At 36.2% G+C, this 23,743-nt stretch overlaps 1 protein-coding gene across 1 annotated transcript; it reads right to left on the reverse strand.

Moving 5' to 3' along the window:
- Window positions 1-3,381: 3,381 nt before the first annotated feature.
- On the reverse strand, window positions 3,382-22,903 carry LOC144438644 (phosphoribosylformylglycinamidine synthase-like). Its single transcript, XM_078127762.1, has 23 exons — window positions 22,756-22,903; window positions 21,859-21,997; window positions 21,090-21,400; window positions 19,546-19,654; window positions 18,778-18,918; window positions 17,752-17,876; window positions 17,111-17,239; window positions 16,475-16,735; window positions 16,042-16,272; window positions 15,448-15,671; window positions 14,598-14,732; window positions 13,357-13,485; window positions 12,329-12,559; window positions 11,715-11,895; window positions 11,170-11,253; window positions 10,553-10,708; window positions 9,840-9,959; window positions 9,326-9,477; window positions 8,561-8,774; window positions 7,726-7,932; window positions 6,692-6,853; window positions 6,335-6,502; window positions 3,382-5,756 (listed from the first exon to the last, which is right to left on the reverse strand). Exons 1-23 carry the CDS (start codon window positions 22,901-22,903, stop codon window positions 5,443-5,445), a joined length of 4,071 nt encoding a protein of 1,356 aa, XP_077983888.1. The 3' UTR covers window positions 3,382-5,442.
- Window positions 22,904-23,743: the final 840 nt, after the last annotated feature.

Here is a 23,743-nt window from a genome sequence, read left to right on the forward strand (position 1 = left end):
CACGTACTCTCTGCTTACTTCTGCAGCAGCTGTGGTCAGTATTTCTGTGACACTGGCATTTTCTCTTTTCTCACCATCGCTATTTTCGGAGTCTTCAGGGGCGAAATGTTTGCTTGTTGTGAAAATTAATACTTTGTCAACAGCACCCACCCGTGAGAGGTTGTTCCAAATAAACTCCGTACCAGCCACCATAGTCACAAATACGAATAAAAATATGCACATTACACCAAGATTTTCGTCATAGCCACTCCTAAACCAGCAGGATCTGTTGATATTACGTCTGCTAGCATCCAACACATATGATGTGTATTCTTGTTCTTTGCCTTCATAAGCACGGCAGGTGAAGAAATTCGTTTGACAAGTTCTCCCAAGTAAAAGCACCAACACACAGCTCATCAAGTTGAATGAAACAGTAACTAACAACACTACTTTTACCATCCGTCCCTCCCTCATGTTTGAGTAAAGTTTCAGTTTATCTCCCCGTCCTCGTCAGTGATATTGGTGACTGGATGCATCCACAATACGTGTCCAATATTTCAACAGCTGTACTCCATGTTTTCACCCTACGTCACTTCTCTTACTGGTACGGTCAGAGTTGTAAATCAACTTCCGGGAGAGACGAACAAAGGTCATGAGACCCACCTAGCTATGTAAACATCTGGTACGCATATTCTATTCATACGGGGGGTTAATTTGAAAATAGGCTGTTGTCTTTTAAATTCACTTCAGTGTTCGTAAAGCGGTATGCCAAATTTAACGATTTCAGCTCTATAGTATATGGAAAACTTTCCAAAAAATATAGGTACAGAAATAAATAACACCGAAAATTTCTCTTCAAATGTTGAACTACCGGCCCTGCTATAAATGGTCTAGTCAGTATGACCCCAAATGCTTTGCGGTCACCGTCATGCAAAGAAATGTACATACATAGCATGGGACACATGACACCAGGGATACATGTACTTTGTCAACATCATTTATCACCATTAAAACCGATTATCGGAAGAAAAAAAATATTATTCATTGTCATTTATTACCTTTCTCTATCAGCTGTCCCATGAACAGAAACAGCATACATGCACATGATATAAAGGCTCTTGATGCCACGATACTACAGTACTTAAGTTGAAACCGAAAGCCATTATTTTTGTACTGCAATGGGCTATGATTTGGCATTGGATACTGACACGGTTCGATTATTGATATGCCTTTCTTTAAGATGGTACATAATGGTACATATGTTTATTTGTTTGTTTATGTTCTGGAGTAACTTATCGCACAACTACCTACTAGACAGTAATGGCCTGGCGTTTATTTTGCTCACATGATTTCGTTTTAGAAAGTTTCTTTTTTTTGTCTCACTACGGGAAGACATTTCTGTAAAAATCTTCCGACTTTATCTGTTTGAAAATAAGAAAGATATAATAAGAACGTTATATGCTATATCAGCATAATATGTCCAATTTATGGTGATTTCAGTGTGGTAAAAGTGATGGATCCTCGAGATATACGTAAAGAGAAGTATTGTATGTATGTATGTATGTATGTATGTATGTATGTATGTATGTATGTATGTATGTATGTATGTATGTATGTATGTATGTATGTATGTATGTATGTATGTATGTATGTATGCATGTGTGTGTGTGTGTGTGTGTGTGTGTGCGCGCGTGCGTGCGCGCGCATGCATGCATGCATGCATGTATGTATGTACATGTATTGCTTAATATTATATTGAATCATCCACAGTCATTGTAGTTGAAAACCATATGGTATACTAATACATTGACTCCCACATGTAAAGTTGAGAAAAGATCTGGGTTTGTTTTTCCACTTTCCAAAGTAGTATACTGGTACACCACTTAGTATAATTGCTATACCAATTCCTCCTTCAACAGGTGCCGCGATTACTCCAGTTACTTCCAGGAACATTACCCATATAAAGAATATCACGGGTATGATTATAGGAACCTTGAAGTAGAACCATAACAGAATGATATATTATGTAATTTCGAATGGAACGTACAATGTAGTAGCCTAGTTCCTGACGGACCGATTCCTAACTACGTTATCTTCATACTATACTGACATCACCATGTTTATTCAGAGATTGTTATCGAAATATCGTAATGTAATTCATCCTCTGCACTGTCTTGTGAGTTTTGCACACCATGCGAGTAGTGGACCCATCATTACTTCCCCGAAAAAAGAAGTGCATTTACGTTTGTACATTTTTTGCTGAAAAACAATCAAGACAATTGGACCCGTCCCTCCCTCCGACCGTGGAGGGGAGCGACTAACCAGCAACGGTATGTTGACATTGTCTGTCTCACATGCTCCAAGAAAACAGTAAAGGAAAAATCTACCTTAAACGGTCGAGGAATGCGAGATTGGAGAGGAAACAGTTCAGACAATGTCATTGCAGCTTTTGAGGAATATGCCATTTTTAAAAAGATAACAAAAACAAACACTTTTGCACTAGTCACTTTTCACTCTCGTCAACGTCAATTCACAATTTTTACCTTCTTGTTACCTTTCAGAATAAAGGTTGGCCTTCCTGAGACCAGAAATCACACGTGAATACAATTAGAATAGTTAAAAGTGCAAAAAAAAAAATCACAAAATGATGATAGGCCCATATGACACTAACCTCTTCGTATATGAAACACATCATTTGTTTGTTCTGATGTACAGAAATACGTCGGAAATGTAATCGGCCCTCGATATCAGTATGCGATTATAGTAGTATTGCGCCGGATCGGAGCGCGGCAACGACTTCAGTTTACATAAAACGTAGGGAAAAAAGGCGCGAGCGACTGTCGACAGTCTAGGCTATGACATACTGGGTATGTTAGACAATCGCATTCAACCCTGACGAGACTGATAGTACGATTATTACACTTAGTCTATTAATTATATCCACAGGGTTGACGACGGTGATGATTGGAAGTGTGAGGCCAATGTACTTCCCAGCGAGGTTTAAATTTGTCATATATACTAAAGAGATATGAGTATGCAGTAGAAGACGATGAGTGTATACTTACATGGTCTAAGGGAGTGTCCAGGGAGTCAGGTGAGGGGGTGGGGGTGGGTTTGAGGCTAACGCCACTCTGGCGAGACTTAAAACGTTAGATAAAGTAATTTTAAAATTCAACCTTCAAAAACAGACGGGTTTTTATTGTTATAGAAAGCCTTGAAGTTGTTCAATGTTTTTGGGAGGGGAGGGGCAGATACTGAGGTAAGGGTGGTCAGTCAGTGTCTATATACTTATACATCCAAACTATCAATCCTATGTATACTTAGCTGCATCACATACACATGTAAAAAGTATGCACACAGAAATACAACTGTAGTTTTGTTTTCTTTTATTTTCAAGTCAAAAAATCATGCATTTGACTCCTTACATTAACAATTCATAGAAGAAAGTTATGCATCTAACATCCAACAATTCTGAAAGTTATCAACTGCAGAACTAAGCAAGTCATTTACCACAATAAAACAGGGCTTTCTGAACTCGTAGTGTACATGTGTCATCTTTATGTTAGAGTTAATAGTGTGCTGATATTTGACATACAAACACTGGATACAGTCCAGTTATTACCATACATAAATCAACATCATGACTCAATTAAATTCAGATAGTTGTAGCTCTGTTCAAAATCTTGCTTTTGTTGACTAGAACGCCCTTATATGATTTGGCAGACTCGATGTGTAAGCAAGTCAGGGCCTCTGTTGGAATCACCTTACTCTTGCAAAATATATTGAACATGTCTTCGAGAATCAATTAAACAGTAAAATATCGTTAACTTGGAATGGTAAGGCAATAAAAAAATTTGTGTGTTTCCGATAACATGACCTCAGAAAATAGGATAGGTAGGTCAGAGTTTTGTTTACATTTTGCTTTATATATTGCTTTGACACAACAATGCTTGTCAGACTATACCCATTCTATGATAGTTTGATGAAATATGTGTACAGACATTACTGGGGAAAGAAAACAGACATGCATGAAGGTCAAGAAGACAAAGACACACATTTTTTTTTTGCCTACACAGAAACAAATGCTAAGTTTCGGTCTGTCTAGTGTGGACCTTGACCATGCAATGAATGTAAAGTTTTAAAGACAATAATGCTGAATAATGAAATTATTCAATCACTGTGTGATCATGGTCAGTAGTAGATGTATCAAAATATTGCATTAGTTTCTTATTTACTACTCCAAACTATAATCACTATCTCATGATATTACAACGAGTAACTTTTGAAGTAAAGCACTTTCTCTATGTGCTACCCATGTACGGCATTCATATCAAGTGTAAAAGTATATTCTTTCAATTGGTTTATTTACAAGCCTAGCATGTGGCCTTTCTAATGTGGTCAATTAGCAAATGAAACAGTATACATTTACACTTGATATGGATGCTATAAACATTTGTAGTATATACAGAAAATGCTTTACTTTGGTGGTATGGGTTGTAATGTTTTGTTTCCTTGCATATAAATGGTTGCATTGCATATGACAAACAAGTTACCTATAAACACTGTTCTATGCAGACATTTGACACTTCGCTTTCTGATCAAGCCGTCAACTGTGTGAATATATAAATTATTTTCCACCATGACTGAAATAGTCAATAATACAACCCCATCTTTAGCTCAATCATTGTTGATGAGTCCATTATCAACAAAGGAATTCAATTTTTTAAACTAACAACTGATTTAAGTTGTCTTCTCTTTTTATACATAGCTACAACAAGGAACAGTTCAATAGGGAAACTGACCCGACTAGCGTTACCTAATACTCCCTATGTCTTTTGACATTGGCAAAAATAAAGAAAGTCCAGCACTTCAGCCATGAAAAGGTAAATGTAAGACTTTTCTAGTTATAATAAAGCATCCAATAACTCTCGGAAAATATAAAGAAATGAAAAAAAGAACCCTGTATATGGCAGTGGCAATGACTAACTGACAAACATAACATGCAACAAGATATCGAACATATATTTCCCTACAGTTTGTCACCTTTGTGACGTTTGCATATTGGTGACATTTCCATTTCATCCTTATTTTTGTGACAGTGATTGGCAACACTGCTACAGTAGTGGACAAGATATATAACATGTATGACACAAATTACATAATGTTGACAATTGGGATGTCCTGTGATGACCAATAAACAAACATTATTGGCCATCCACAGGCAAGGTTTTATAAATACATTATTCTTACCGTTTGTTGATCAATTACATCTTCTAGACTACCTGATGTTACTGTCTTACATATTGGTCCACTACAGAGCCATGGTCCCTCAATATCCTTTCTCAAAAATATATACATATTCTTAGCCCACACATTAAAGTTACAAAATAAAGTTTTCTATTGACCATTTCATTATTTTTCCCCCCGCATCATTCACTCACTATTAGAAGTAACAAATAATTGTCATGACTCATTCTCAAGACACCATGCACAAGCGTTTTGGAACATGCGTAACCATGGTGATACAGTGAGCGAGTTCCTCCAGTCCTGGGGCATCCAAGGCCATTGCCAGGTGAGTGTACACCTCTCAGGATGTGGCATCATGGCAAGGTGGCGTCCGTCTTCAGAACATACTGCTGCAATACCATTGGGTGAACCATTGGGATTTGAAGGGTACTGTGTGGTGATGTCACCTTTATCATCAACATAGCGTATTGGTGCCAAATTGTTCTGCTCCAGATGTTCAGGTATATCATCATTGGCAAACTTCATGTGTCCTATAGGGTTGAAAAAACATAATTTATGGTTCGCAAAAGTATTCATAGTAACTGTAGTATGTGTCATAGTTGTCATAGTAACTGTAGTATGTGTCATAGTTGTCATAGTAACTGTAGTGTTTGTCGTAGTAACTGTACATTACATAGTATATTATTTTGTTCTGGACCAACTTTTCAATTTCTCTTCAGTAAACTGTTTTTCTCATTAAAATGTTGCTCCTAATGGCAACTGGGCTTTAAACAAAGAACTGAAATAAGTTTATCATACACAAGTTCACTTCTTCCACTTTTTATGGGAAAACAGACATGTTTCAAATAAATCAGAATGACCCAAATTTGCTGGAGATGTTGAGTAAACTGGAGGTGTGAAAGTGTTAACTTCAATTTATGTAAATTCAGGTGTGAAAGTACTTGTCAGTTACATACATCTAACTGTCCACCTTCTGTGATAATATCACTGCAGATTGGTGGAACATGCCTGTTTTCTCATCAAAAGATGCAAGAAGAGAATTTCCGCATGAATCATTGTTTCCATGATGAACAAACATAGTGTTATGAAACATGATATTAAAACATACCCTCTCCATGAGCAACCCATATACCAAGAGTTGATCCTTCCATGCCTTGCAGCATCATAGCTGGACTAGATTTGATGTTTACAGTCACAAAACGTGATTCAAATCTCTCAGAAATGTTGTGAGTGAGGAAAACACCTTGTGTTGCTGATGCAGCATTCTCAGCATTTCCTGAAAAATAAATGTGACGGCAATTATAGATGTTAATTCTTCTCAACCTGCATTTTAATATAATACATCACAGCTGATTATTTATTACATGCACACACGTACGCACACACGTACACGCACACGCACACACACACACACACACGCGCGCGCACGCAAACAATTTAATATAATTCTGAACCTGTAACTCACCAGTTTCTGTAGATGATTGTGATTTATCCGGTGCAATCCAACCTAGAAGTCCCATTAACTGACACCCATTACACACTCCAAGTGAAAAGGTATCCCTTCGAGCACGGAAAGCATCAAACTGTGCACGGACTGTTGGATTGAATAGCAATGCTGCTGCCCAACCTGAAAGACATAAACATCACTATTTTATCTTTCTGGCAGAGGGTGCTAGTTATTTCTAAGAATTACTTAAAAATCGTGAAAACATTTAGTCAATAACTGTCATTCAAAGATAAAGCCTGGATTTATTGGTAAACTATATGGTAATGGGATACTATCATTTGGGAGGAAAAAGGTGAATTGCTGAATTAATAGAAGGCAGTTTCAAACTTTCCGGAGGGTTGCAGTCTACGTACAAGCAAAGTGTAAGAACTAATTTTCAAAATGTTAGGTACAGGGTGTATCATTTATGGGTTTCAGCAAACTGTACTTATATCCATCGTACAAAGTGAATTGTTGTGATACAGAACCATGTTCACTTGATTTAATATAGAATATACCTTGGAAATAAACTATTTAAATTTTGCTGTTACTTTGTTCAAGAAAACACAAATCCATTCTGTTAAATTTCAGTAAAAAAATTGGGGGTCACCATACAAATTTCTGAAATAGAAAGTCAAAATTATATACAAATTTAGTCACTTTAGAATCCAATATGGCCACCAAATATTGTTTAATCTATGGGAAAATAAAAGATTGTCGATTTGTTTGAATACAAGTTAGCGACCCCCTAAGTTTCTTTTATTATTCCAAAAGGACCAAAAGTAAGCTTTAATATGGCAAAGTTTGGAGCGATTTGAAGAACTCTTATTTTCAGTGAAATTTGTCCCAAAGGTGCATTCTACCATAAATGAACTGTACATTCTGGGTTAATGATGGCGCCCTCTATGACCCGAGTTTGACATGTGAATGACTGCATGCACCATAGTGTCATTTTAAAAAAAGGATGAAGTAAATAATTTCAAATTTTGACCTTTCTGTTGTTCGATACAGACCTTTAGCTGAGCCACACACATCTGCATAGCTGAAACCTCCAACAAAGACAACGCCTCGAAACTGGTCCAAGGTAATGTGTCCAGAAGACAGATCTTGCATATTGACATCCCACAATTCAAAACCAGCCATATAGAATGATGATACCATCTCACGGTCTCCATTGCTGCCTTCCTCACGTATAACAGCTATCTTGGGTTTAGACACTCCTACAAAATGAAACATTTTATGTTAAAATCGATCTTTCTTATGTTTTATAAGGTTATGCATAATCAAATTGTTATCAATAAACCACTTTCCCCTGTTCAACGATAGTGTACATGTACACAATTCCAGCTATACTTTTTCAGGTATAACTTAATGAATATTTTTATGTTCTAGATTTTCCATTCGTAAATAGTTTCCTTTTGGTTGCATTCCTCAGGATTCAACAAGAACATCTAACTTATGGCTTTTCAAGATCTGATGATAACTATATAGAAATTATCATCAAGTATGCTTGGTTTGTTCACCCTGTCATAGCATCATCAAAATTTTGGTAAAGCATGCCAACCTCTGTGCAGGCACTAAACTGTGACATTGTCCTCACTGACATGTGATACTATTGAACAGAAAAGTATTCTCTTGTATGCTCTCACCAGCTTCTATATAATTGAGATTATCATAAGTTCATAATACATTATGTGAATCTTGATACTGGTGAGATATAAAATTAGAATCTCAGCACTATGTCTGTCTAATGATAATCCTTGTAGGTTTAGAAGTAGAAGCACAAATATGCATTAAATTTATTATAATAATTGTAAGTGTGTATGTGACATCACTTTCTTTGCTTACCATCCAAATTTTTCAAAATGTCTGGTTTGACAGCAGGGTCAAAGTTCAATTTGAATGAGGGCGCTGTTCTGTTGGCCATATTAGCCTCTTCTTCAACTACACACTGTGGATTGGCCTGTAGCCTCTCAAGGCGAAAACTTGTCTCTTCCCACACATCTCGTAATGTTGCCATCTTGTCATCAAGAACATTTGTTCCATTCACAGAAACCTGAACCTATACAAGAAAGTCAGAATCAATAATTCAGTAAAATTTGCCAGCCACAAATCTACTAGTATTAGCCCAGAGTTTGTCTTGGTGTCACTGTCTAAAGAAGCTCTCTAGCCCAGAGATTTGTCTGGTGTTACTGTCCAAAGGAGCTCTCTAGCCCAGAGATTTGTCTTGGTGTTACTATCACAACAGAAGTTTTCTACATCAAACCAAGGCTTATGCCTGTGGAAGCACAGAAATCAATTTTGAATTTGAAACTACAACAAAAACTTAAGCTAAATCTGAGTGGATCTCACATTGACTGAATCACTTATGCTTACATACCTTCCTACTTCGTAAGTCATGTGGGGATGTGATTACATCATAGGTTTAAATGTAAGATATTAGCAAAGCTGCTGGTCGTAATTCAAAATCAAAATAGATTTCTGTGCTTCCAAGGGCATAAGCCTATGTTTGGTATAGGCAACTGCTTGATATAAGAGCAGACAAAACAGTTTATTACATGATTTCCGACGTTACTTTTGTTGGAAGTAATAAAATGATAGTAATTATCTTACCTGTGCACTTTGTGCTTGACCTTCAGAGAATCCAATGACATGACATGACACACCGTTGTCTTGGTAACACTTGCTCACTTTGTCAACATTAGACTCTGCTACTTCAAGAACTAAACCAAGTTCCTCGGCGAATAGTAATTCAGTAGTAGTTACTGCAAAATATGATAAATTTAATCACAGATAATATCTGACGATAGAAGATATACATTTTTGATGGAAGAATAAGATTATGTTATGTATGCTGTATATCGTTTTATGCAGAAATCTGAAGTGTATGCTCAACTGGATGGGTTTGTTTAGACTGGTGAAATCATGATTTTGATGGATTGATTTATTTGTCATGTTTTTTTATCGGTTTGCAAATAAAAACACTGAAATCTGCATTTGAGTGAACACTAACACGTAGTAAAGTTCTCCGTGTATTCACCCATTCCTTTTGAGGAAAACTTGAGTGAAAAGTTAACGACAATTTTCATTTTACATTGTAGCGACTATTCAGTAAATTAATACTTACCTCCACTGTTGTCTGTCTTCAAGTTGACATCAACTCCACAATTTCCGGCAAATGCCATTTCTAATATACAGGTTACCAGGCCTCCATCACTGACATCATGCCCTGCTGTGATTAGTTTATCTGTGGACAGGAACAAGTATTTGAAAACCTCTATCAAATTGGCAGATCTGAAGCTGACAGCCAGACTGTAAGCATGAAAGTATTTGATGTTGGCAATTGTCAAATGTTGCCAAAGATTTTGAATATTGAAAAAAAGTATAGTGTATAGGACTAGATATATAAGCTGTCATTCTTAGGGTTTAAACATCCACCCCCCCCCCCCCCCCCCCCCCCACCGCCTTTCCCTCTACATGCCTCTCAAACAACCTTGTGTAAATGAAACATTGGACAGTCATTTTTTACGTATAGAAACTTTACTCCACATTGTTTGCCTTAATTTCACCTTGTTGGGTTTGGATTTACACTTTAAATTCGGTTTTACCTCCATGTGCTTTCTGTCAGCCGATTTTGAATTTACTTTTAACCCTATTTTCATTTTTACTGTAGTTGTGTTTACCATTTTATAATACATACTTCATCAAGTTGTATTTCATTTTATTTATTACCCACTGTTATTTATTCATTTTTAGGTTCCTGACGAAGGTCCTTTGTGTGACTAGTTGAATGTTGGTACTCAACTTGTTCACTTCACAAATTGATAAAGACATAATTACCTGCTATAAGCTGCTGTGTAGTATTGAATACCTTCACCAGTAACTGTGGATCATCCAAGTCAGGTGAACAATCACCCAGCTGACTGTAACACTGGGCTAAAGCTGTACCACCCAGTCTGTGTTTACCACTGCTTAAATCTACCCACACCAATGCACCTACAAGGACACATCAAACAGAGGTTTCACTACTTAGTGTTTTTAAATTTACAAAACTGACAAAAAACATGATTCTGTACATCACAACTGCATTTATGTTGTATACTGATAACATTCATGATTAGTTTTATACAGCACACTTCTCATTTGATAAAACCATTTCATTCCGTTGTTGACTTCTAACTTTTCAGATATTAGACTTATCTCTAGTACATCGCAACTACATTATGTTCTGACTCAAAATAAACTTCCTTATAATGTGTTATGATTTTCTCAGCATCCTGCATATATAATCATTCACAGACACAGACACATATAGACAGACAGGAACCAAGAAAGACAGACAGACAGACACAGAACAGATGACAGACAGACAGACAGAGACAGATGACAGACAGACAGACAGACAAGGACAGACAGACAGACAAACAGACACATGCACACCAAAGATTCATACCTACCTTTACCATCAGGACATTTCAAATCAGGAGTGACAGTGGCTGTAATATCAGGACATCCAACATAGGCAGATATCACCAATGTCCCTGAATAAGACGAAAAAAAACACAACACACTCAGTTACCAATTTTACACTCAACTCTGTGGCCAGGTCTACACTCAACTCTGTGGTTAGGTCTACACTCAACTCTGTGGTTAGGTCTACACTCTATTCTGTAGCCAGGTCTACACTCAACTCTGTGGTTAGGCCTACACTCAATTCTGTGGCCAGGTCTACACTCAACTCTGTGGTTAGGTCTACACTCAACTCTGTGGTCAGGTCTACACTCAACTCTGTGGTTAGGTCTACACTCAACTCTGTGGTCAGGTCTACACTCAACTCTGTGGTTAGGTCTACACTCAACTCTGTGGTTAGGTTGAGTTCTCTCGATATAAAATCAGTGTCCACACAATCCAGATGGATGACCAAATCAGCATCCCAACAACATACAAGTCCTGCTTTCTTTGTAACATGCAATTTATGCAAATTTCATTAATTCCTACATACCAGGTGCTTTGACAGTTTCACTTCCAACTCTTGCTGCCATACTAAGTGAGTCTTTTCCACCATCTATGGCAATACCTAGTTCCTTCATCACTTTACACATGGCTTGACAGGTATCGAAGAGCGCAGCGCCCTCACCAGGTAGCTTGGCTGGCCACATCCAATTACCACTACATTTCACATCCTAGGTATGACAAGTTAAATGAACAACATGATTATGGAAACACTGAAATCCAGAAGTAAAGCTACTTTTAGTCTGTTATGATAACTGTGGTCCAAAAGTTCTGTATTTGAAAAGGCCAAGGCACTAGGCTCTTGTGATTTCAAGCCAAATTAATTCATGATTTTTACCCCATTATTATTCTTAATACAGACCATCATTTTATGAGGATGAGAAAGAGTAAAATACCACCTCTAACCCCCCTTCAGTTATTGTACCTAAATGTAAAGTTTTTAACTTACCTTGAGTGAGGTTACCCTGGCGAACACTAGATTAGTAAGTAAATGAAGACTTACCTTGTGACCCTGGCAAAGACTAGATTAGTCAGTAAATGAAGACTTACCTTGAGTGAGGTTACCCTGGCAAACACTAGATTAGTAAGTAAATGAAGACTTACCTTGAGTGAGGTTACCCTGGCAAACACTAGATTAGTCAGTGCTTCACCGACAGACATCCTGGCACCACAACCTGAATCAATCAGTCCTTTGATTGGCTGTTCACCGATAGCTGTCGCTGATCCAACCACATCAAAATGTGATAATGCTGTAACTGCAACATCAGCTAGTGGTGTATGTAGTGGTCCTACACACTGTTGCTGGGCTATTAATCCTGTCACCGACCTGTCAACCTAGTCAAGACAAAATCAATCTCCATTTCAGAACAGTAAATGAACTGTGAAGAACAAAACTGTGTCTTAGCATAGACATTGGAAGAGTCTATGGTCTTAGTAATACATCTACAGTATGTAATAAACTAAATGAGGGTACGTGTGAAATCGTTCAGACCAAAAATTTCTTTTGTGCTGATAGCCGAAGTTGATCCAATATTGACTATTACACTGAATGAACACTTCTGACATTCTTTAATGTAGTAAAAGTATTCCCTTTCCCAATGACTAACTTTACTATAGTGGATGATAGGAATTTAATTAAGGAGATTTTATCTGATCAGTGATGTGTGTGCTTATTCAAAGCAACTTTTCAATCCACAGTTATGTAACAATAGAGTTTTGGTTATATTCCTAAAGGCACATCAATTGCCTATTTATAATTTCCATTGACAATATTGACAATATGACTATTAGCCTAGATTACAATGTGGCTGATTATAGTCACACCAAATAGTACACAAGATATACAAATTTCACAAAAATACTATGTCAATTGTGTAAAAATAGTCAATGTCTGACCCGAGTCTGTGGTGATTTACTTGTTCAGCAGTACTGGTGTTAATTAATTTATCATGTCTGCTAGAAAATATCTATTAATGTATTGATAGCTCTGGAGATCCATTTTTCATGAAATTTACACATCAGCAAGAAGGTAATGAAAACTTAAATAGATAGAGACAATTTATGTATGTATTACAGCACTACAAAATATCAATTTATCAGACTGACACAAAACACTGAATACAACCGATTACCTTGTTTGTCAGATATCTCTTACTGGCCACTGAGGGCAGTCTAAGCACTCTATCCAATGCTGCCCTCACAGTCATCTCTGGGAGATCAAGAGGTTTAAGATTAGACTTTGTTCTGTCCATCTTGAATACCTAGTATAAAATAGAAATTGTTGTGAGATAAAAGTTACAAGTATTCAAACAATGATAAAGCAAGTCATCACACACACACACACACACACACACACACACATTGCATTAAAATTCATTCTGTCACTTAGAGAATTGTCTAGATAAACCATCAACACTTTCCTTCACTGTAGTAAAACTATCCATTCTTGTCCTTGGTTTGCTAGATGCTAGGAGACCATTTTTAGAAATCAAAACATGTGATAACATAACTGTTAGAATGATGTAAAACCCATACACTGGGATGCAGATTAAGATCTTTATGACATAAATCAATCCAAATCTTCACCTGTGTGACATCAAACAGGACAGATCAAAAACCTAAATTACCCCTCTTCTACCGAACATTTCTCTCAACTGTTCAGAATATTGTTCAGTCAACATAACATTACATACTTTCACCATGGTAGGTGTCTGACATCATGCGGAGGTACTTAATCATCTGATCATAATCAATGACGATTTGTGTGTAGTGATAGAAATCGTCAACCATGAACTAGCTAAATTTCTGAATGTGCCAAATCCCAGAATGTGCTGGATGCGTGCGCATGAGGAACAAATGTGGTGATATTCAGACAGCTGTTACTTACATTAATAGACTAAATTTGATTTATACTGCAAGGCTATGATTTCAGGTGAGAAACAGTACACTTTGATCTGTTGATTGTAATGTGTATCTGCCGTCAGCATATTTACTACTACAACAACATACAGTAACTCTTATTAATGTGGCACAACCTGGATTTACAAGGTTTTTACTCAAGTGAAAAATAAAGCTACATCCTAGTATAATAACATGTCGATGCATGTCTTCTATAACATTACGATTGTCTTCTGGCATTGTCAGAACAGTTGAATGTATTCCTGAACATTTTTGATACGTATGATAAATTACATCATCGATCACTTATGGAATATATCTCAATACCTGGTTTGAGTTCAGTCAACTGCAAGTGATAATAAGTATGCTTTAGTAAATAGAATACTGCGAGTACCTTATAAATTTGTAGCAAAAACTACGGCCATATACGTATAAACTCAGCTTGTGCCCCTTTAACTAATTGTGGTTTCCTTACCTTCCTTGGCATAGTACCTAACACCCAGTCTAAGTCCAGGTCAACAGGATAGCTACATTCTTTCTTCCGCTTGACTGATTTCTCTTCACTATCTCCGCTACCATCCTCTACATAACAGTCATCTTCCAATCGTATCTACATATAAATTAAAACAATGGTTGTGATAAAAGTCACGAGACTTTGATAATTAGGAATATGAACTTTTATTAGTTTTTCATGAAATTAACTACCATTTGTTATGTCATTTCTTTAGTAAATTAACATCTAGAATTGTATACAGTCTGTAACTGATCCAACTCTTAGCAAAATGTTAGTGCATAAAATGCCTATATAATCAATGTCATCAGGGCAGATGGTGTTGTTCAAAAATGAGATTTAGCTTTTTTGTAGTAACCAATTAAACTGTATCACAGTCCTGTGACAGAACCCCATGATGCGTGAGTGAAAGTGTGGTGTACTCAGGGTATTTGGACCAGTGCTTGTGGTGTTCTCTGTGACTGCATTTTCATAACCAAAGCAAGCACAAGTACAATCCCCCCCCCCCACACATACCCGCAGACACCCATGCAGCGTGGGGTTGTTATTATTACATGTTTATCTAAAACAGCAAATTTCTGTAAAAATCATAGTGTGATCACATGATTTTGTGTACAAAGAATAAACAAGTGATCATTTGCATATACTTTGCATACAAGCATGTTTCAGTATTGCCCTGCATTGCGAATACCTCTAGTATGCACACACATTGGTGCAAGTAATCATTGGTTCATCATAATATGTAATAATTTGTATATCACATCTGGTTACTTGGTGAAAGTTGCACATTTCTCTCTATGTCACAGAAATCTACCTTTCCATCTCCTGTGATATTGCCAACAAAAGAAACAGCACATTTCTCTCTCTGACACAGCTGTCTCAGTTTCTTATTGTCTTCTGCTTTCACCAAGATGGCGTTAGTTTCTTGATATTCTGCTCCCCATAGTTCTAAAGTATTGATGGTTGGGTCACCCAGTTGGAATTCTTTGACACGGATAATAGCTCCAGCTGGTTCACTGATTTCTTTCAAGACATTACCTGAAATGTACGAATGAGAGGAAATTGTATTTTCTATCTCAGTCATGTAAATCCAGTCCTATGATTTCATATTGCTTACTACTAACATTGTCGTTGAATTTATTTATTGGTTGCCATGGTGATCTCCTGTTCTGCAACAGATGCTGCATTTGTGACATGTCATAAATATTTCCTAAAAGTGTCTCTCAGTTTCTATTTTGCAGATCCAATACCGAGCCATTTTTTGAAATTCTTTTGGAAAAAACTAAGTCAATCTTGAAATTTGTAGGTATATGTGCAAATTCAAAACTTTTCAACACACTGCATCATTTTGTGTGCTAGGTGCAGCAATGTTCATTATTACCATAAATGTATTGAAATGACATCTTACCATTTCCGCCAGCTCCTTGGTCATGTATACTGCATATGGGATTGTTGTCACCCATCTCAATACAAGCCCGTATTACACGGTTTAATTTCTGTTCCATTTCAGCATCCCCCCGTTGCACGGCTCCAAAATCCAACTCAGCAGCATTGTCACCCTGTACTTGTACGGATGATGCAGCGCCACCACCAACACCAATACGATAAACAGGACCCCCTATCTTGACTACTTCCATACCTACAAAAGTGTTAACGAAATTTTATAGACAGCTTTAAGCTATAAGCATTTTGTTCAAGCCCCCAACTGCTGTAACAGGAATTATTTTTGCCGATAGCTTTTATTTTTTATTTCAAAGCTATTCATGGAAAGTAATAGCACATTACATTGTATTAGAGAATGTTTCCATGGTTTCAGACAAAGCAAATACATTATCACATACCTATGTCTGGTTCAAACTTGCTGATATGTTGGGAATCCAATGTACCCATACCACCACTAAACATTATTGGTTTCACCCATTCTCTCCTCTCAGTCTCTGACACCTGCATACCAAATGACCTTGCAAAACCAGCTAATACCGGTTCACCAAATTTATTGCCATAGTCTGAAGCACCATTGCTGGCTTCCACGGCAACCTCTAGTGGGGGTGCAAAGTTGCCAGGGTAACAGAATGATTTGTCTTCCCAAGGTAAATCATAGTCTACAAGAAAGAGAAATGAAAGACAACTCAGATGTGATGGGATGGTATTTATTTGAGTATAAATGTTCCAGGCACAAGATGACCTTCATTTTCAATTTTCATTAAATCCATGTTGCCCCTGACAATCGATCAATGTTACCTGGTTTGTGTGTGAATGTGGGTGTATATATGAAAATGAGAGATGGGGATGCAGTTGTATTTTGAATATCATCAAATCATCACCATGATGTGGTATTAGTAGGATACACAATCCTTTATTTACACTTCCATGTGTAAGCTTAGACACCAGAGATATGAATACAACACACCACATCACATCACACATAGCATTGCCGTGAACTTTACATATGTGTACATGTAGAGTTGTTTACATACCTGGTATATGTAAGTTACCAAAGCTGTAACCAGCTGTACCAGCTACAACATGAGCACCTCGTCCGGCAGCCTGTACGTCTCGGATTCTACCACCAGTTCCTGTTGTAGCACCACTGAATGGAGCAACACCTACAAACATAATTAGTATTCAAAACTGATATAATTACATCATATGTAACTATATCATGTTCAAATTCAAAGTACTGTAAAAACTACACAATCTTATCGCATGGAATGCCACTCTAGGATGTAAGTCACTTTCTCTGCATTCTGGCGAGTCATTTCACGGTTTTCATTCACCTACATTAGATGCGACTTCAGAGAAACGTCAAGTTGAAGTTGTCCCTCACTTGGGCATCTTTGCTGTGAGCATTGCCTCATGGGAATCAAGAGAGTGTTTATGCAATGGTTGAACAATGAATATAAATGACATTTTCACTACAAAGTAAGGGGTGCTTAGGAGTTATAAAATCATGGTAGAATTAACACATTATTAATAAGAAAACAAATTTTAGATAGTGTTTATCAAGATATACAAATATTCATCCTATATTAGTAATTGTAATATGTTGTTAAATAATAAATTAGTAATCTGGATTAAGACACACCAAATGTATGGATCAATCCTACATCTAACTCACCTGTTGGAAAGTTATGTGTTTCTGCAGTGAATATGATATGTCTGGTGAGTTGCTGTTCCTGAAATGCACTGCTGACACCCGGATCGTTGGGGTATAACAACTTGACTTTGTAACCTTGAATGGCACTGTACACAGGAGAGGAAGACTATCTTACTGGTTTTACTTTAGATTTTGCTGTTCATTACAGACACAAATCATGCTGCCAAGAATATCTTAAACCCGCACTGGCTGCAACTGGGGCATTTTATTCATGAAGCAACCAAAAATACATTTGCTAAAACTTAGTTCGGTTACTTATAAAAAAGGCATTGTACCTGTTAATTAGGGGTTGATTTTATCTGAAGGTGGTGTAATGACAGTAACTCTTGATTGAAAATCACAAAACACTCAACAATATCTAAATTATAAAGAAGCAGACAAGTGCTTGACAGACCAAGTGAACTGTCGCCATTTTTCGTCTGTTTTGGGAACAATTCAGAAAATAGTCAACAGAGACACATTTTTCTATTATTCTGGGGGTCTAATGAGTGTATTTCTTATCACATTTGAATTAGTTACTCTCTCGGCTTTCTGAGAAGTTTTTAAATCATTCCTTTTCATCCAATGTATTTAAACTCAGTATATCTCTTTGCTGCTTACATAAAACTGATGACATCAGACTGTGGACAGACAGAACCTGTTACACACAGGGAAAAGAAACAAATGAATTAAATTAATAACATTTGGCATACTATGTTGGAACAGCAGAGACTTTTATTACACACCATGGTTTGATAAGAACAGTTATATGGCCTCTCTATGTGTACATGAAATGCCAGGAGAACTGGACATTTGCTTGTGAACTCAGCTAATAGGTAAAGTGGCCATAAAATTGTTCTCATCAAATTATAGAATGTAATACAAGTCTCTGTACTTCCAATACATGCTGTGCCAAGTGTTATTAATCCAATTCAGTTGTTTACTTTCCTTGTTTGTAACAGGTTCCATTCATCCACGGTCTGATGTCAGCAGTTGTAGAAGCCTTACCTGCTATTATCTGAGAATTTAATGACATTGTTATCATTACTACACTCCTGGGTATTCATCACCATTTTAAACAATGAATCTTCATGTTCTGTGCCATCAATCACCATTCTTCCTTTGAAAAACCAATGTCTACTGTGTTCACTGGAAATAATGTCAATAAACAAACAGATAAATATGAGACAAACTTGTGATGTCTATTTATTTTTATTTCTGCTAATTGCTCCATTTTCCTGAACATTAAAAGAGAATGGAATTATAGAATGGATATTAGTTTCCAGTGTTTTTGCTCAGGTTTCGTTAAACCCAGTAACAAAGAACATGGCAGGAGGACGTCTGACAAACTTACATGATAGCTTTCAATAATTTGTGGCACAGTTTTGTTGGGAAGCTGAGTGAGTACAACACCACGGAAACTTTATAATACTTGAAATCTCCTTTAATTAAAGGGGAAAATTGTTCCTGGAAATAAAGGCATTCTCGTAAACTTTGAGTTTTGGAAAGTCATTTCATTCTTTTACATCATAAATTTCATGCAATGCCAAGAAATTCCAAGTGAAATTTGCTTCACATTCATTGTCCTAGCAGTGGACATTCATTGTCTCATGCATATGTATTAGATGAATCATGAATATTCATGACTATTTATCTGAATGTAATAAGTGCTTAGAAGTCACAAAAATTTAGCATTCATTTAATACAAAAACATTTAATTCATTGATTTTTAAAGTTTTCATTGTCATAGTTGTGTAAACGTAGCCAGACACTGACCTGTTAGATTGGGCTAGATCAAAACATTCCACACTTGTTGGGTTTCTCTTGACTTTCTCTGTAAACATTTTAGTATAATACTCCAAGTCCCAGTCATCAAAAGCCAGACCTACAAATGTAAATATATGATTAAAAAAACATGCCTTTTAAAAAAGCAGTTAAATCATATCTGTCCAGTACACTAAGAGATATGAAAAAAGCGAGTTTATTCATGATCAGTTAGTTTGCCGCCACGTTTTCCCTACTTGTTATTCTTTCCCATTCTATGTAGTTAAACTCCTTTGCTTATCCCGCCACTTTCTTGAATCACTGTATGGACCCCAGTAGGAAACAAGTCTTTGACTTTGTGGGTTATCCAAGTAATTCAACAATTTGTACTAGTTTTTATTTGTATGTCTGTCCTGTCGATCTTGTTGTTTTACTGAAATAAACTAAACTAAACTAAATGTTAAATGCCCAAGTAGTAGTACAGACACGAACAAATGATCTGTAGGAGGAAGTGACTGCCAAACACTCAAACAGACTTAGAAGTTAGATAGCAGTAGACACTCCGTTGATCTTTAAATCTACATATATGTCATCGACTAGTCAATTTTTCAGATAGATGTTAATGCCAATATATCAGAATTACATGTCATTTTGGTTCAATATTTTAATATACTAGTATATTGAAATGCAGCTGGCAAAGAAAATAAGTTGAAATTTGATATGCTAATTTTGGATAAGAATTTTATCACATTTTGTTGAAGTTTTAGCAATAAATTACCTGGTTAAATTTAGTTAAATAAATGACAATATTATCCAAGGATTAGCATACAAATGGGTAAGATTTATTTACAAAATTTCTCCTCAATATAGCCCGGGTCAGTTAAACTAAATCAAAACTTGTTTTAACATGCGTGTTGTAGGGTATTTTAATAATCAGAAACACTACATGGAAGATAAACAAAAACAACAGGAAATATATTACATCACCACTGGATACAACAATATCAATTGTCTCTGGCAATTGTTTTGAACAAAGAAGGCATTTCCTTTTGTTGTTTTTAACAAAAACTCATTTCCTTTTGTTTTGTGTTTTTTGTATTAGTTCCGATTTCAGAGCATAAATAATTTACCTAGTATATTTCAACTAAGTTATTCAGACTTCTTCAGCTATATCCCTTTAAACCTTAAAATACAAAATTGTCTCAACTTAGTCCTAAAAAAATTGTGTGGTCCCAATTACACTCAATTTTAAAATAAGTGGGGTAGGTAGATTTTTTAAAAAAAAATCTTAATGTTTGAGTGTCTTGATCAGGTAATTTATGTTTTCCATTGCTTTCCATACGGTCTCAGTGTTATTGGCTTTTCTTCCAATCAGATGTACAGCCATTACAGATTGGAAGAACAGTTTTATCTTGTGTTTTTAAGTTGATGTCAATTTTAAGTTGATGTTAGATATTAGTATTAGTTTCATCACAGTCAAATGACATTTGGAGTGTGTGTGTGTGTGTGTGTGTGGGGGGGGGGGGGTTAGAGTTGAAAAACCTGTGGGGACCTACCTAAATCTTTGTTAGCTTTCTCTAATGCCTTCCTCCCTTCCTCCATCACATTCACATCATACACAGGTTCTGGTTTCACATTGATATCGAAACTCTCTAGAGGCTGGACGTATCTACATTCTGTCATTCTATCATGAAGTGATGCAACAATCTTTTTTTCTTCCTCTGTTCCTATGGCAACAACATTACCATCTTTGTTGCAGACTTTGAGGAGAAACCGTCTAGAGGCTTCCACTCTCTTGATGTGTCGGAGACCAGCTGAGTGGCATATAGAGACGGCATTTGTTGACCAGGCAGTAGAAAAGTTTAACCTAAGCAGAGAGAAAGAAAATAATAATTTTGTACACATTCAAATAAAAAATGAGGTGGGAGGTTGCTGTGTGCTGATAGCAGTACAAACCAGTGCCATTTCGACCAATCAGAAAGAGCAATATGATAGCAGTACAAACCGATGCTGTTTTGACCAATCAGAAAGATTAATATGATGTATCAGTACAAACCTGTGCCACTTCAGAGTTGTAGCTTTGCATACAATTCATGACAAGTAGATGCAGAAATGTTGACTTCAATGTCAGTATGTCTTCAGTAGGACAGAAACGGCAAAGTGCAATTCAAAATTTGTCCTATATATTCCTTACTATGTGGTGACTTACAAGAAAACCCATATTTAATCATTGTGACTCGCACACACAAAAAATGCCATTTTCATTGGAGAGCACAGATGTCTTATTTATAACTTGTCTAAATTGTGTGTCCACTGTTTACTTACCTTGGTCCAATTTCAATAACCAAACCACCTTTCTCTTCATTATTTTGGGTTAGGAATGATTCTTTGGCAACATTTTCAGTTTCAAATGGAATCGTCAGTATCCAGAGTAATTTCTTGTGATCTTCAGCAGATAAACAAACTATAAATGGATGATAAACACAAGACAAAATTTAGTTTCAGCTGACAGACATACTAAATGAAGGAAATGGATGGCAAAAACTATCAAGTTTACTTCAGTTTCTTTGGGGTATTCACCTGACAGATATACTAAATAAAGGACAATTATATGACAAAAAACTTACAAAAAAGTTTACTTTCTTTTGGTCTTGATATTTCAAGTTCAAGTTTTAATATCACAATTTCATTACTATTAGTTATAAAATAGAACTTCCCTGGTACTTTCCAGTTTCAAGATGCCTGAATATTTTTCTTCACTTTTCTTAATTGTACACTAGAATTCCTATCCCATACTTAAAGAGACTCAGTAAGTGTGTTTTGTCAACATGTCGCACATTATTTTTCATTTATTTTCAGGAAGACAAAACTAGATAGTACATTGTATATTAAGTTAATCATGATTATAATATGCTGACATGCATGTATATATGTTCAAAATTTAAATTAACTCAGCGACTATCGATTCTCAGTACCTGCAATAGTATTTCAACAAATGCTAGAGGGTCAAACAATCACAAGAAAGCCAAACTACAATGTAGTCTTGTGCTGCAAACAGTAACGCAAGTGTAGTGCACGGAGCAGAAAATGTGCAAAACAAGAAATCAAACAATTGTTAATTTTACGAAATGCCAAGGTAGTAAATTCTATAGCAGGTATTGAAATAAAAATTTCCTTTAGCGATCTTGACCCATGGCTAGGTAAGAATACTGCCATACTCACCTCCTTTCTGTACATCAATGTTAAAGCACAGTTCAGTTTCTAGAGTGTTTATCTTCAAATCTGGTAAAATCTTCTGTAACTTGGCAAGGGTTACATTGTGTGCACCGGGATTGAGTGCTGGAATTCGGTAATACCTTACAATGGTCATATTTACAGAATCCTATGAATTCAATAAAAAAGAGGATCAAACAGGATTTAATAATACACAGTGCAGTTGTACACACACATTACATTATTTTAAAACCTGATCTTCACTGGGACAGGGAGTCATTTTTTCAATCTTCACACGTGAGATTCCATTCTTTTATCACAGGATATTCCAGTAATGCGCCATGTGACTATCCCAGAATATCAACCTCAGTTTTGGCTGCAGTAATTGTAGCATTTTGCTGCAGTTTTGAGGGTTTTTTCGTCTGTTAAAAAATCAACAAAACAGACAAAAAAAACCCTCAAAACCACAGCAAAATGTTACAATTACAGCAGCTACCTCAGTCCTAGTGAACAAGTCTATAGGTGCCTCATCCCAAAAAACAGAAGAGCTATTCTGAGCAAGAGTTGATAATTTTCATATCTATAGTTCAAATATGTTGCATACAATGATACATACAGCAGGGACTGAGAAATGCTGCTATGATGAAACCAGTTTCACTATTGTGGTCCTTTCATGATAGAAATGTTATATATTATTATCAAGCCATTGAAATTATTCACATGCACTGTTAACCTAACCAATTATTCATTTATTCATTGTTTTATCAACTGTTTTTTTTTACTTTTGTTATTGTTTGAGAGTAACAAATAATGCACAAACAATAAGTATCTCATTTATTCAAGGACAATGAGAAAAAAAAATTGATTGACCAATTCACTTTTATTGAAAGAGATGACAAAGGTTGTATCCATAAAAAACTATTGGTAGGATTAGTTTTTGCAGTCCTGCTTGATTGTGACGTCATTAATGTCCCCTTGTCATCGTCTAAATCGAGTT

Source organism: Glandiceps talaboti, chromosome 8, assembly GCF_964340395.1.
Source record: "Glandiceps talaboti chromosome 8, keGlaTala1.1, whole genome shotgun sequence".
NCBI classification, from domain to species: Eukaryota; Metazoa; Hemichordata; class Enteropneusta; family Spengelidae; genus Glandiceps; species Glandiceps talaboti.

Excerpts from the sequence above, each read along its gene's own strand:
- LOC144438644 (XM_078127762.1), bottom strand. The coding sequence starts at position 22,903 with ATGACCATTGTAAGGTATTACCGAATTCCAGCACTCAATCCCGGTGCA. Across the intron at positions 18,919-19,545 it reads GATCTAGCCCAATCTAACAG|TGAACACAGTAGACATTGGT; the intron begins GTCAGTGTCTGG and ends CATTATTTCCAG. Across the intron at positions 16,736-17,110 it reads TGGTAACTTACATATACCAG|ACTATGATTTACCTTGGGAA; the intron begins GTATGTAAACAA and ends TCTTTCTTGTAG.